At 45.8% G+C, this 13,019-nt stretch overlaps 1 protein-coding gene across 1 annotated transcript in view; it reads right to left on the bottom strand.

Moving 5' to 3' along the window:
- RCOR1 (REST corepressor 1) overlaps nucleotides 1–12,614 on the bottom strand; it is a 108,189-nt gene extending 95,575 nt beyond the window's left edge. The window contains exons 1-2 of the mRNA XM_035892435.1: nucleotides 12,432–12,614; nucleotides 11,825–12,026 (exon numbers count right to left, since the gene is read on the bottom strand). Of these exons, the coding sequence (XP_035748328.1) occupies nucleotides 11,825–12,026; nucleotides 12,432–12,614 (385 nt within the window). The remainder of the gene's footprint in view (nucleotides 1–11,824; nucleotides 12,027–12,431) is intronic.
- Between the last annotated feature and the right edge of the window lie 405 nt (nucleotides 12,615–13,019).

Here is a 13,019-nt window from a genome sequence, read left to right as displayed (position 1 = left end):
AATATAATCTGGAAATCTCAAATGCTAGCGATCTCAGGGGGAGGAGAGAGAAATCAAAGTTAGTCCCTCACTGCTGTTTGTCTAAAGAAAACCTGCAACACATGAAAACTTGGAACAGAAAATTAAAAAATCAACAAAATCTCAATTTGGCGTCAGGTGAGGGATTAATCACCAACTCAGAGAAACAACTTTAGAAAATGCCATGACGTAGGATCTCTTAAAATCACAATTAAAAAAAGAGCTACCTTCCTATCTGCCCCAGGCTTTTCCCTAATTAAACACCAAATGCAGATGCATTTCCCCTCCCCTCTCCACTAGCCCTGAGCACAGGGGATGGATGGTGTTTCTCAACAGAAAACTTGTTGGTACCCTCTCACGGCCACTGCGCCGCTGGGATTCATCTGAGGACACCAGAAACCTTGCACCAAACTCTTCACTCATCAGTTAAACTCTTTACACCGTGGTCTTCCTCTTCTCAGTTACATTGGTGTAAATCTAGAGGTTACACTGATCCGAACCTGCCCAGAGGCACTGGAAGGCTCTGGATTAATATCAAGCACAGGCATCTGCCTCCTGCTGTTTCTGTGCCAATAGTATCAATAGTGATTTTGAAAATTATTATTTCCGTACAGGCTATAATGACTTGGAAGGAACAGTTACAGCCTGTTGTGCAAATGTGAACAATACTCGCTTTTTTAAAACGTGCATTTTTCATACGACAGGAACTAATGGCCCTTTCAGAGCAGTTATGGTCTATCTTGTCAATTTGGTTTCTATTCATGCATGCTAAGTGAATTTTTATAGCCGAACTAGGAGTCCTTAAAAATGGGCCTTATACTGGAAATGCAGATGTGACTTACTGTGAGTTGTGCTAGGAGAGCATCCCTGCCCCTGGGGAGCCAGAGCCGGTAAATCAGAATTCCCTTTCTCCACGCACATAACGTGACTCCCAGGCACTCTTTCATCTGCACCGAGAGGCAGGAAGGAGAGGCAGAATTAGCCCCTCATTACAATAATGTTTCTTACACTTTCTCCAGCTACTCTCTACAGGCAGTAGTAGCAGTGCCCTGGCTGCCAGAAATGCTGAACACCTACATCTCCAGTTAAAGGAAATCAGAGAGCAGGGTGCTCAGCTGCTCTGAAAATCAGGCCCACAGAGCTTTAAACAAAGGCTTTTATACTATGAAAAAAAAAAAAAACAAAAGAGGCAGCCTCACCTTAACTTTACTCTTTACCGTGAGAGCTTTGCTGTGAAAGAAAATTGTATATTTTCCAGACTATCTGATTTCTCTTACAGCTTCCCCACTATAAACTGTACTGCATACATACTCACATCAATACATTTATCTGCCTGCTTCACAGCTGGAAAGAAAATGAAGCCGTCTCAATCATCTTTGCATTCAGCAATAGAGAAAACTGACTCTTTTCCCGTTCAGTGTCAATTAAGATGTGACATGTGGATAATCTGATGTCCACTAAATATTCCAATCACCTACATTGTCCAGAATGGATACACCTCCATACTCAGGGGCAACCCGAACCTTTTCTAAGACTGGGAAAAGCAAGAGAATAGAGGCTATACAATCTTATTACTTATTTATTTAAAATGTTGTAGCTGTGCCTCCCTTCATCTCTTGGCTCCTTACCCAAAACCTGTGTAATGAGCAACATCACAGGACCTGACCATCAGCAGGCATGACAGTTCCACTAAAATGAATACGTTTATACTGATTTACGGCAGCTGAGGACCTGGCACAGCATATCCAGGGAATACCTGCCTCTCCAGAAAATAGATACACCTCTGACAATGTCTTCCCGAGGTGTTTCTCACGGATCCCATGCCGTAGTGGAGTAGGAGCCATCCCCACCCCAGCCTATCCTCCTGTCTCCATTGCTGCACCGAGTGCCTAACCACCTTGTCCTCATCAGAGGCTCTCGCCTGAAAAGGCATGGAGCCAAACCTGGCACAAACCGATCAGATACGTACAAAGGAAAATCTTGACAGCATCTGTGAATAGAGTTTAAGAGAAAGGAACAAAATAATACCACATATGTTAACAGATTGAAATGGTAGCTATGGTGACCACGGACAGACAAAGAACAAACCATTTTGACTGAATTCAGCCAATTCTTTCTGACAACAAACTGCAAGTATAAAGCAAACTTTTAAAAATCCCTAATGAAATCATTATAACAAATCCATTCAGCCCTGGCTTGTTTGCTTTTTAAATTTCAGTTGCAGTTATTACATTAAACCTATTAATCATTGATGTAGTTAAATACTTTCCACTGACTAAAAATGGGGATTTTTCTCCCTGTTAAAAAAAAAAAGGTATTTTTCACTGTTTGCATTTTCAAAAAAAAAAAAAGCAAGGAATAGTTATTTTAAAATGACAGGCATTCATAATTCAGAGCATTTTCTTGTGCATGAGAGAGTGTCTGGGTTTTGTAGAATAAAAGCTTGTTTATAAAAGTTGGATTACTTTCCAGCATAGCTATGAAAAATTACTGTCCTGTTTATTGTGTATTACAGTGTCAAACATCTCAGCATCCCTTTCCTCCAGTGTGCCAGCCATTTTTTTCAGCCCTGTGGAGGGGCTGACGCTCAGCGCTCTCCCATCAAGGGCAGCCGGTTGTGCCTAGGGGAATTGAGCCGAGGACAACGTGGGAGAGCACAGAACTGAGCTACCGAGGGACGGAAAAGCTGCCTACTGAGAGCCAGCGCTGGAAATAGGCAGGCAAGAGATGGGGAGGATTACTCCAGTGCCAGCACAGCATAAGGCTGCTCGAAGTGATGCGCAGCTGCTCGCTTGCTTACAAACTCCCACCCTAAGAGGCTTGAAGGGGCCGGAGGAGGCTCCACAGTGAATGTCATGATGGAGAGACCAGCATATCGCCTGCTGCGGAGCATCCCAGACACACCCTGACAGAGACCCCGCTCACATTTAACCTGGAGACTGCTTCAGTACAACCAAAAAGAATGATGCTGCCCCTGCACCCCCACCATCCACCTAAAGTGAATGGTGCTGCCCCTGCACCCCCTTCCTCCACCCAGCCACACTCGCTGGGTACAGTTTCAGAGCACAACACCAAATCTTACTTCTAACCTCTAGAAAAGCTGCTGTCATTTCCCTGAGCGAGTGCTTAATATTTAACTCAGTGTGTTCAGTGCCTTCTGCAGACTATAAAATTCATAACAATATAGATTTGCAATGTAGCCCTGCTTTTGGTGCTCCCAGGAGCAGTGACTCCAAATTTCTGCAGTGCACGGACACTCTCAACATTACTCTCGCATTTTCGTCTGCTGAAGTTCATTGTTCTTTAAAGAACAAAACAACAAAACCAGGCAAACTAGCACAGAAGCGCCCACCATTCAAACGCCGCTCTCTTTATCTGTCTGCTGACTGAGGCTCTGGCTTAGCCTTCTGTAAATTGAATTAGGTTCCCGGCTCTGCCATCGCTGCCTGCGTGACGAGGGGCACTTCGCCGGCTGGCTCTGTTCTTCCATTCTCCGTGGGCTAAAGCGGGACCAGCATTGAGGCCTTTCACTGCTGCCCAGCACAGCCCTTCCCTCTATTCTCCACCCACTCACTTCGCTTTCACTCTTGCCAGGGCAGAGGGCAGGTCCTTTGGGACTCTTCCATGCTCGGTGTGGGTACCCCAAGAGCCGAGCTGAGCAAGGGTGAGCACATGTGCTCCCTGTCTTTTGTAAGGGGAAGGCCAGAGGAGTAAGCATGCAGTCCTGCACAGCCTCACCTGCTCGATCTGTTTGCTTTAGCTGTGGCTCGAGTGCAGCAGGAGCACATGGAGGGGGGGGAAGAGGAAAAAAAAAAAAAAAAAACCAGCACTTTTTCTTTCAGTATTGCCTGGGAACAGTAAAGAAGCGGTTACTTTGATTTTATGTTCAGTAAACCCTCACTAGATGGCTCCTAACAGCAAGTAAATACATTCCCCACAGAAAGAACACTGATGTGGCATAATCTGTGAGAGAGCGGAGATAGCGTGACGCTAACTGGGCTTTATCGCTGGCTGAGCGTTTTGCACGGAAAAGCAGTATATGACACGGCTGTGGGTGGGTGAGCAAGGGAGCATTTACGCGAATCACGGATGACGCCGCTCCGCGAGTTGTGAACTGTGAGTCAGATGGGCACGGGCGTCTCAGGAACACCAAAAAATGCCACTTGCCCTTTTCTGTAGGTTTTTAAGTTAACTCATGTCACACGCAGCTTTCTTATTCAGAAAGCAGAACTGGGCTGCGGTTGGGGGGTACCAGCAGTGGAGATCCTGGGGGAAAATGGCTGATCCCAGCAGCCGAGGCGATAGATGGCATCAAGGCTGAAACCCCGAATGTCATGCAATCACTCCTAAAGCAAAGAGGCGACACTCACTTCTGAAATGCCCTCCCTTACCATCACAAGAACACGTTATTTATAATGTGTGTATTGACAGGATGTTCTGGGCAGAAGAACAAAAAGAAATGAGCTGTCATCTGCAGTTAACCTCTCATTCATACATCACTGCGTGCACTCGGCGGTTCAAGGTTATGCAAGCTGATTGTGCCCTCATTAACGAGCAGTGTTAATTGGTGTCTATCCCGCATTGAGATAAACATGTATATTACGTGTTAAAAGTACCGCAGGCTGTGAAGGAGCTGCACAATATACAAATGTATACAGGCCTCACATAGGGAACTACAGGGCGAGATTGTGCTGTGAAATGCAAGGTCTGATTTAAATCTAAATCCACAAGCGATTTCAGTCTGGGCAGCCCACGTCCCTGCAAGACGGCCTGGCGCTGACTCGAGGGCCGGGTGACCGGGGCTGGCAGAGCTCTGCCTCCATCCCTCCAGCTCCCCACACCGGCTCTTGCCGTGCCCCTGCACCCCGCCTACAGCCCATGTTTCAAGGTGGATCAGCAGTGATTTTAGTTTCCCTTAAAACACCAGGCTGTAACCTCTGGCCATCAGCAGCCTGCAGGCGATTTAACCGTCCGTGCAGCAGGGCAAGCAGACGCAGCAGGAGACGTTGTCCACCCCCATATAGCCTGCCCCTACTCAGAGGAGTCAGTGGCAGAGGAGCTGGTCGGCTCCTGGTGTCCTTGTCAGCTGCCCTAATGGCTTCACCCAGCCTCTTCCCTCCTGCTTTCCCCTCTGCCCACGTGCTGGCGCGGTGCTAACTCAGGATGAGCTCGAGTACACAGATCTACCAGCCTCACCTCTCCTGGTGAGTGACAGAAAGCAAGGGCTGAAACGGTCACAAACTTGTACATCGTGAAAAGACCTTTTACTTTTTGTGCAAGAGCTGCTGAAAATCAGCACAGATAAATACCCTGAGCCAGGTCATAATCAACACCCAACATCGACGCAAATGTACAGATTAGAGAATTACGGCAATTACGTTAAATAACTTACTGGAAATATTTCATTATAAATGCTCAAAAGAAGATAGTCGTCTGTCTCGTAAACGAGCATGAATCATGCCAGACCAATGCAAGAATTTACTAATAAGGTAATATTTGGTCACCTAATTAACGGAGCTGTTATCTCCCCATAACAACTCGGGGCCTAGAGCTTTTAGACTGTTAAAAATTTGCTCCTACGTTTTAAAAAAGAAGTAGCACCCAACAGACTTTTCTTTTCTTACTAGTGTTCTCTTGAAATGCAGTTGTTTACTTCAGGCCTTGAAGGCCAGATTAAGAGAGGAGATTGTTTGCTTTAAATTATACACACAAATTTTATTGTCGTTGCTTCTGCCACTAACAAGCTATTTAATAAATGCCAAAGTTTACCAATTGCAGAAGTGAAAGGGTCAAACCAGTGAATCCAGAAATAATACTGATATTTTCTCTCTTTTCATGAAACGTACTTGCAGCAGGCAGCGTTAAAGTGCTTCCAACTTTCATAGCAACCAGGAGGAGCAGCTCATGAGTCAACCCAAAGAGGAAATATGTCATCGCCCAGCGAGCCTTCCAGATATGCAAAACCATCCATGTGTCTACAGCACCCAGGGAGGAATTTTTATAATATTGGTTGTAGTCAGCAGTTTATTGACACAATCCTGGGTGTGGGCAAGTATCTTGGTGACTGGGACAGTGATTGCCCCCGACACCAGTCAGCGTTTCACACTGTGGCTCTCACGTTCCTCCTTTTCAAAACAGGAAAGGGACGTCTTTTTTTTGATAGCTGCTGGAAAGACCCAGCTGAGTCCTCATGGTTGTACCTTGAGTACTAGTGTTCCTCTCCAAGCTCTCATGATCACCACATCAAGGAAAGGGTAGGGCTCTTATCTCAGCTTTCTGGAGTTCCAGCCCTTCTGCAACTGAATGAAAACAAACAGAAAAAAATAATCAGCTTTGTACTTTTTCTTGCCTGTGTAAATTATGCATCACACTCATTATAGGAAAAAGGAAGACGCAGATTTAGAAATCAGTTGTGGGTTCCTCCATTTTTCTTACAGTCATGCAAGTGTTACAGCTGTATACACAGGGGACTTTCTTTTTTTTATGCAGCTTTACACCAAAATAAAGGCCTCAGTTGTTCTAGTTAGTGATTAGGCTCAATGTTATGCCTCTGGGAATGGGAAGCACGGGAACTCAGAGGAACAGAAAACTTAATGAGTTCTTTATCTGAAGAAGGGAAAATTTTTCAAAATATTTTCCAGAGCTCACAGGAGGGATTCGGAGGCTCTTCCGTCTTCGGGAAGATGCAGCTCTTCCAGGTGAAAAAATGACAAGCCTTGTCTGTTGAGCAGCAGCCCCTCACCAAAGGTTTCTTTGCCCTCTGCGCCCACAGCTGAGCTGTGATGCACATATTCGTTCACTGGCTACAATGAAGTTGTACCCTTTTACAAAATCTTTTTACTAACATGGCTCATACTGGCATGTGTCCCTGCAGGATTCAGGATGCACAGTGGGATCACTCAGAAACCAATCTTTAGTTGCACAAGCAGCTCCAGAAAGACAAGGAATATGGCCAGTGAATTTGTATGCACTCGCCTTGGAGTGGAGCTTGCAAGTGGCCCATGAACCAGGCTTAGAAGGATCTATTTTGGATCTGTTTTGGTAGCCAGGGCTGACCCAGGAACATCAGACTTCAAAACGGAAACTGCTGCACTACAGGCTGAAGGACCAGGGACCCTGCCCAGCACGAGCAAACGGAAAATACTGTTCTCTGGAAATATCTGGGTGTTGTGGGGTTTGGGGTTTTTTTGAGATGTGAATATTTTATGTAATGGAGTAAATAAAACTGAAACCCAAGCTCAGAATTGCTTACACAGCTGGCAGAACATCAGTGAGGCTGGTCAGTGTCTCCCCACTGTCACCCCGAGGCAGAGCCTCCCGATGCTGCCGGGTCTCTGGCACCTCCCCAGGGAAAAAACCTCAGAGGCCACAAACTCCAGAGCCAGCTTGCCCAGCACTGGAGCCGTGGGCCAGCCCCAGCTACAAAGCTGCTCACCTAAAGGCATCCCCTGCATCCCGAGACCCTGCCATCGCCGCTGCTGGGACACAGCACTTCCAGCGCCGAGGCATCGTGTTTGGTAGGTCCATCCCTGGGCATCTATTGAAGATGAGCCTTCTGCCAGCTCAGTCTACACTAGGAGGTAAAGGCACGATGGTAAAAGCTGCTGGATATCTTATTCTATCCCAGTTCAGATGTCCCTAGATGAGTGAGCTCTGTCTGGCGCTTCCAAGTGCACTCAAGCCTGCACATAAAAGAGGACAAGCAAAATAATAATGTTGCACAACGCTGAGAATAACAGAAGTGGTCACCCCCTGTATCTGGGCTGCTAAGAAGATCTTTTGAATAAATGAAACACAGAGCACAAGAAAAATGCACACATCATACATGGCAGTGTCTCCTGGGCTGCCGTATACCAAGATGAAAAAGAAAAAATTACCTATTTGAAGCCCACGTCATCTATAATCTGCAACGCGTTTGGACAGAGGGAGGCCAGCCTTTACCCAAACCATGTGTGTTTGCCTTTAAAACCAGCATCATTGGGGCTCAGCCAGCCTACGTGCCATCCCGCCTGTCCTGGATTCAGTGCTTCTCTCCCGGATTCAGTGTTTCTCTCCACGTTTGCAGCAGAATCACTCTTGCATCAGCGACATCACCGTGGGTAGCGTTCCCTCTCTGGGGCGGGCAAGTGGCGAGACCTCCAACCTAGCTCCGCTCAAGCCGGCAGCGGTGCAGGATCTCTTCCAGGATGCTGTGTCAGACTTCTGCAGGGCCTTGAGCAAGTTGTTGGTTGTTTTTTTTTTTTGATCCTGAATTAAAACTTAAGCTTCAAAGGCATACCTTTTTTTTTCTTCAAAGGCATACATCTGGGGGGGGTGGGGGGGTGTCTCTTCATGCGGATACTGTATTTCCTGGAACAGATCCTTTAATTTTGTGGTGAGCCGGAGTTGAAGACATTTGTATTCAAATCCTTATTTAGGCTCTAATGCTTTTTAGTATTGGATATAGGGATTTTAGACTGGAAATGGCACTCTTGACTTTACTATCACCCCAAACAGACAATCAAAATTTAAGCTGCTATTTCTTTTCCAGCCTTCTTATGCTGCTCCCAACACTCTCCCAGAAATTGTAATTATTCTGCCACATCTACTGTACTAATAAAATTTATTCTGCTGTGTTTTTTCCCCCCATTTTCTTCTCAAGTCTTACACCATCAAATAAAATCAAGCTTTTCATTTGTAAAGTGGTTAGCAGCAGCTCAGGTTTTACTTACAGTGCTTTAAACGGGCCGCAGGGATGTTAGATGGGTAGAAGTGTAACACAATAGCATGCGCTGTGGTGCAGCCTCCAAGCATCATTTTGTATGGGATGTCCCATAGTAGCCCTATCCTTTTGGGGTCTTTTTATCCTTGCTGATGGTAACAGTAGTGGTTCTAATAATTTTGCTGGATGTTAAAAACAGACATGATTTAGTCAATGTTCATGCCGTTCACGCCAGCTCACCTCACTGTTTGCAGCCATGTCTGAACACAACAGGACTTGATCGTCTCAGCGGGCCCTTGTAGAACAGCCCTCGCTTAGGGATCTCTCAGGGCTTTACAAGCTCACGTTATGCTGTTGTGTGCCAGCTTTAGGTATGAAATAGCTCAAAACCACAGAGATGTATATCACTGGGCTCTTAGAGAAGCAAGGGCAGAGGGTACCTGCAGGTTCCAGTCCAGGCACAAGACCACATCCCTCCAGAAGTGCATGGGCTGAAATTTCCTTTAAAGGTTCAAATGCATTTAAATTCTCAACTATGCACAAAAGATATGTTGAATATGCAGAAAGGATTTGTTTGAATCTCAGTTTTTTCCCATCTTTTTTTTTGCTGGTGGCTTTAGAAGCGGCAGCTTTTGTAAGCTATCCAGCAAAGGATTTGTTCTCAAGTTCACCTTCTGTGCAGGTGTGCCTTTAGTGTCCATAGGGTGCCGTGCACCTCCTCCGCTCTCAAGTGTACAGGTTTTTTTCCCCCAGATATTTGCACCTGAGCTGGGATGCACAGGCAGAGCCTCCCACTCGCAAAGACTTAATTCCCAGGCCTGGATCCCCAGGGGAGTTTTGTTTCATAGGCTGGCATTGCCCTTGCCCTTGTAAAAAAAACAAAACCCACATTAAGAATAAGCTGGAAACTTGCTGTATGTTCCCTTTGCAGAAAACAGGGGCTCAAAAAGTTGGGGAGAAGGGGGGGAAATCAAATGTCATTCCCAAAAGGCAACAGACAACAGCCATTTCATGGTCTCACATTCCCTCCTCTAAAAACAGTAACAAACACCCCCCCAAATAAATAAAACAGACAAGCCCATTCAATGCTTTTAGAGCTGGGCAATATTGCAAAAAAATAGTTAGGAATAATTTTTCATATTCTCCGAGTGTGGGTGCACATTGCTTTGGTAGCAGCTTTCCATGAGCGCTCCAGCTAACAAGCTTGCTGCAGAATGATCTTTGAGCAGCAAATTTGGAAATAAGGTCTAGAAAATATTCCCCAGAAGGCAATTTGGAATAGTTAATAATAAAAAAACACCCCACACTGGACACCTAATTTAGGAGCTCTGATCATCCCTTCAGCAGCTAGAAACATAACGCTTCGTCTGCTTGCCCACTGAGAACAAATGCGTGCAACTCACAGCTAACTGCTCGGTAAGTTATCGCTCACCGATAGCGTGTGCTGGAAGTCAGGGCTTGCTTGCAGAAAAGTCATAAGTGAAGAGCATGTGTGTGCCGGGGGAGTCCCTCGAGTAAATTATTTACCATGAATTACTCACCCAGCCCTAGATTTTAATTGATAATTTTTCCCTTGATGTGCTCCATATAAAGGAAATGTTAGCATTAACCAAAGCTAATCCACGGCGCAGTTGGGAAGGGGATTATTTTGCCAATGATTACTTCCTTTAAACATGGAATTGTGATCAAAGCAATATGGTTCGGATTTTTTCCTCTATGTTTAGCTTCGTAGTATGGTTCTTCTTAACAGTAAGTTACCTCTATAAGCATGCTGTGAATTTCCAATATAGCAAAGCTTTTATAATTTGCAGCCATAATTGTTCCTGCTTCAGTCTCCAATTCAATTTGGTGTGGAATTCCCAACACAAAGCTTAGCTCGACGGTATCTGTGTGAGACAGACTATGAAACTAGTCTGGTATAATGGACTTCGTTAAGGGATAGGCAAATTATTTTCATCTGTAATCTACTTTAAATGGAAAAAAGGGCTTTTGAATAAATATTTTTCCTTCAAAAGTTATTGATTTCTGTGGGAAAAGGGGGATGGTTGTTGTTGCTCATTTTTTCCTTTGTTTTTATAAAAGGTTTGAAAATTATTTTCTGGTTGAATTATTTCTTAGGTCGAAATAGCAAATATTTAAGGTGGGAACAGAAACAGCATCTTTTTATTTTACTGAAGAGTCAGACTGTGCTAGGAGCCTTCACTGTTTTGCCTGCCCAGCTATAACCTCTTCTGATGCTAAAAGCCGGACTCCTGGCCTGACACGACGGAGCATCATCCACCTCCAGACCTCGGTGGTCATTTGTCTGCCCACGTGCAGATTTGGTAGCCTCAAACCATTTTTTAGTCAAGCCTCAAAGTAGCGAGCTGTTTGATGCTAGCACAGAGATCTGGTTTTGAGAGGCAGCCTGCATTGGCACAAGACCCATTAACCCTAACCTGACCCGCATACACGCACAGACTAATAACAGGTTGGTGGAGAGTCTTATTCAAGCCCTGCACATGAGAGTAAATTACTCCCTCGATGAATAAAAGCCATTACTTAGTATTTAGCATCATAGCAAGAAGCCTCTTCGGCCTGTTCCTAACAGAGATGTTACAGTTAATTTAGTGTAAAATTATCACCTGCTGTACAATAAAACAACAAACTGCAGTCAAATAATCTCTTAATAAATGAAAATGTGTAATAAACTGTGTCAGCACCGCAGAGACTTGGCAAGGCTGAATACCCTAAAGGTACCAATCCAAACAAATTCACCATACAATATATGGCCTGTGTCATTTCTGGTTCTTATCAGAGATGATTCATCTGGGAATCCTTGGCACCGAGTTTTACCTCTAAAGGCCAGGCAGTTATTACAATGATATAATTTCTGCCACTTTAATTAAGTATAATGCCTGTAAGCCCCTTTATAGGGGTCTGTAAATTCATTGTAAACATATGCTGTAGATGGGCATATGTAATCTACAAAATGTAATAAACATTCAGGCAACTTCCTCTACATTGCAGAGCAGGGAGAGAGGTCAAGCGATTGCCATGCCAAAAAAAACCGGAGTCACCCAAAGGTAAGCCTAGTATTGCTTCTGCCTTGCACTAAATATATACGGGCAGAAACCCCGCTCTCTGTCAGAGAGGACGGGGCAGAGGGAGCAGGGGCAAGGGCGCGCAGGTCGGCTGCAGCCACTCGCCCTCCTGCCTGCTCCTCTCGCTGCCTGCAGGCCGCCGGCTCCAACCTCGCTGTACGCAGGCAGCGAAGGCACCCCAGCTCACTGCGGTTGGGCACAGCTCTTCTGCTGGCATCTTCTGCCTGCAGGAGGGCAGCGGGTATGTCAGGTGCTGCTAAACATCTACCTTGCGCTAAATGCTCCCCCGACCTGGTGCGAAGAAAAATAGGAGGGGGAGAAAAAAAAAAGGGGGAAAACAAAAGCAAGCGAACAAAAGCCAGGTAACAGTTTTTGCAGTCAGCCAGACCCAGACTTTGAGTAGCTTGTCAGAGGTCCAGGCTGAGCAGAAATAACAGGCTTTCTGCTGCATTACACGAGAAAGATCAGGAGGAGCTTCCCCATCCCTGTGCTGCCCTGGGAAGAGGAAGGCAGGCTGTTCAGCCGGCAGGAGCAGAAGAGGTGCTGCTTGCCCAGAAGCCCAGCCCACTCTTTTAAAAGGAAACCACAAAGGGACCTTCAGGCTCTGCCCTTCTGTACCCTGACCTCACGCTGGCTGCTTCAACAAGCGCCAGGAGCTCGGTGCTCCTCAGCCACGCAGGTGAGAGGCTGTTTGCTGGCGTGCGGAGCACGTTGTCTTCTCCTGGAGATTGCCCAGGGCACGTCTCCAGACCCTCTGACTCCCAGCCTCTGTTCTTGGAGAGAGCCGGAGGGAGGTCTGCAGCACAGGCCATTCACACTTTCACGCTGTACTTGTTCTTGTTTTGTTTCACATAGTTCACAAGGCAAGAGCAAGGGACAGCTGGTGACAGCTGAAAATGATGCAGGGTCAGGGCAGGACACAGCAGGATGCAGCTACCTAGCAGAAATTTTAGATACAAATCCACATCAGAAACCTTTTTTTCCCCAGAAACACTAGTCAGATTGTGAAAAACTGAAAGATTACTTTTGTTTGTATACAGCGTCTCCTATATAAGTGTTTCTCGTCCCATTCCCACTAGTGCAGCAAACCCCAAGCCATATAATAGAGTCCAGCTAGAATAACAGCTACACTGGGGACAAACCGAGAGCTGATGGCACCCCATGACAACCCACTGAAGGGCTGCACGTGGTGCAGGTCAACACCAAATATTAGGCTT

This window comes from Egretta garzetta, unplaced genomic scaffold (genome assembly GCF_000687185.1).
Source record: "Egretta garzetta isolate BGI_Z169 unplaced genomic scaffold, ASM68718v1 scaffold374, whole genome shotgun sequence".
NCBI lineage: Eukaryota > Metazoa > Chordata > Aves > Pelecaniformes > Ardeidae > Egretta > Egretta garzetta.
The sequence above is the reverse complement of the archived record's forward strand: the minus strand, read 5'-3'. Positions and strand labels throughout refer to the sequence as shown.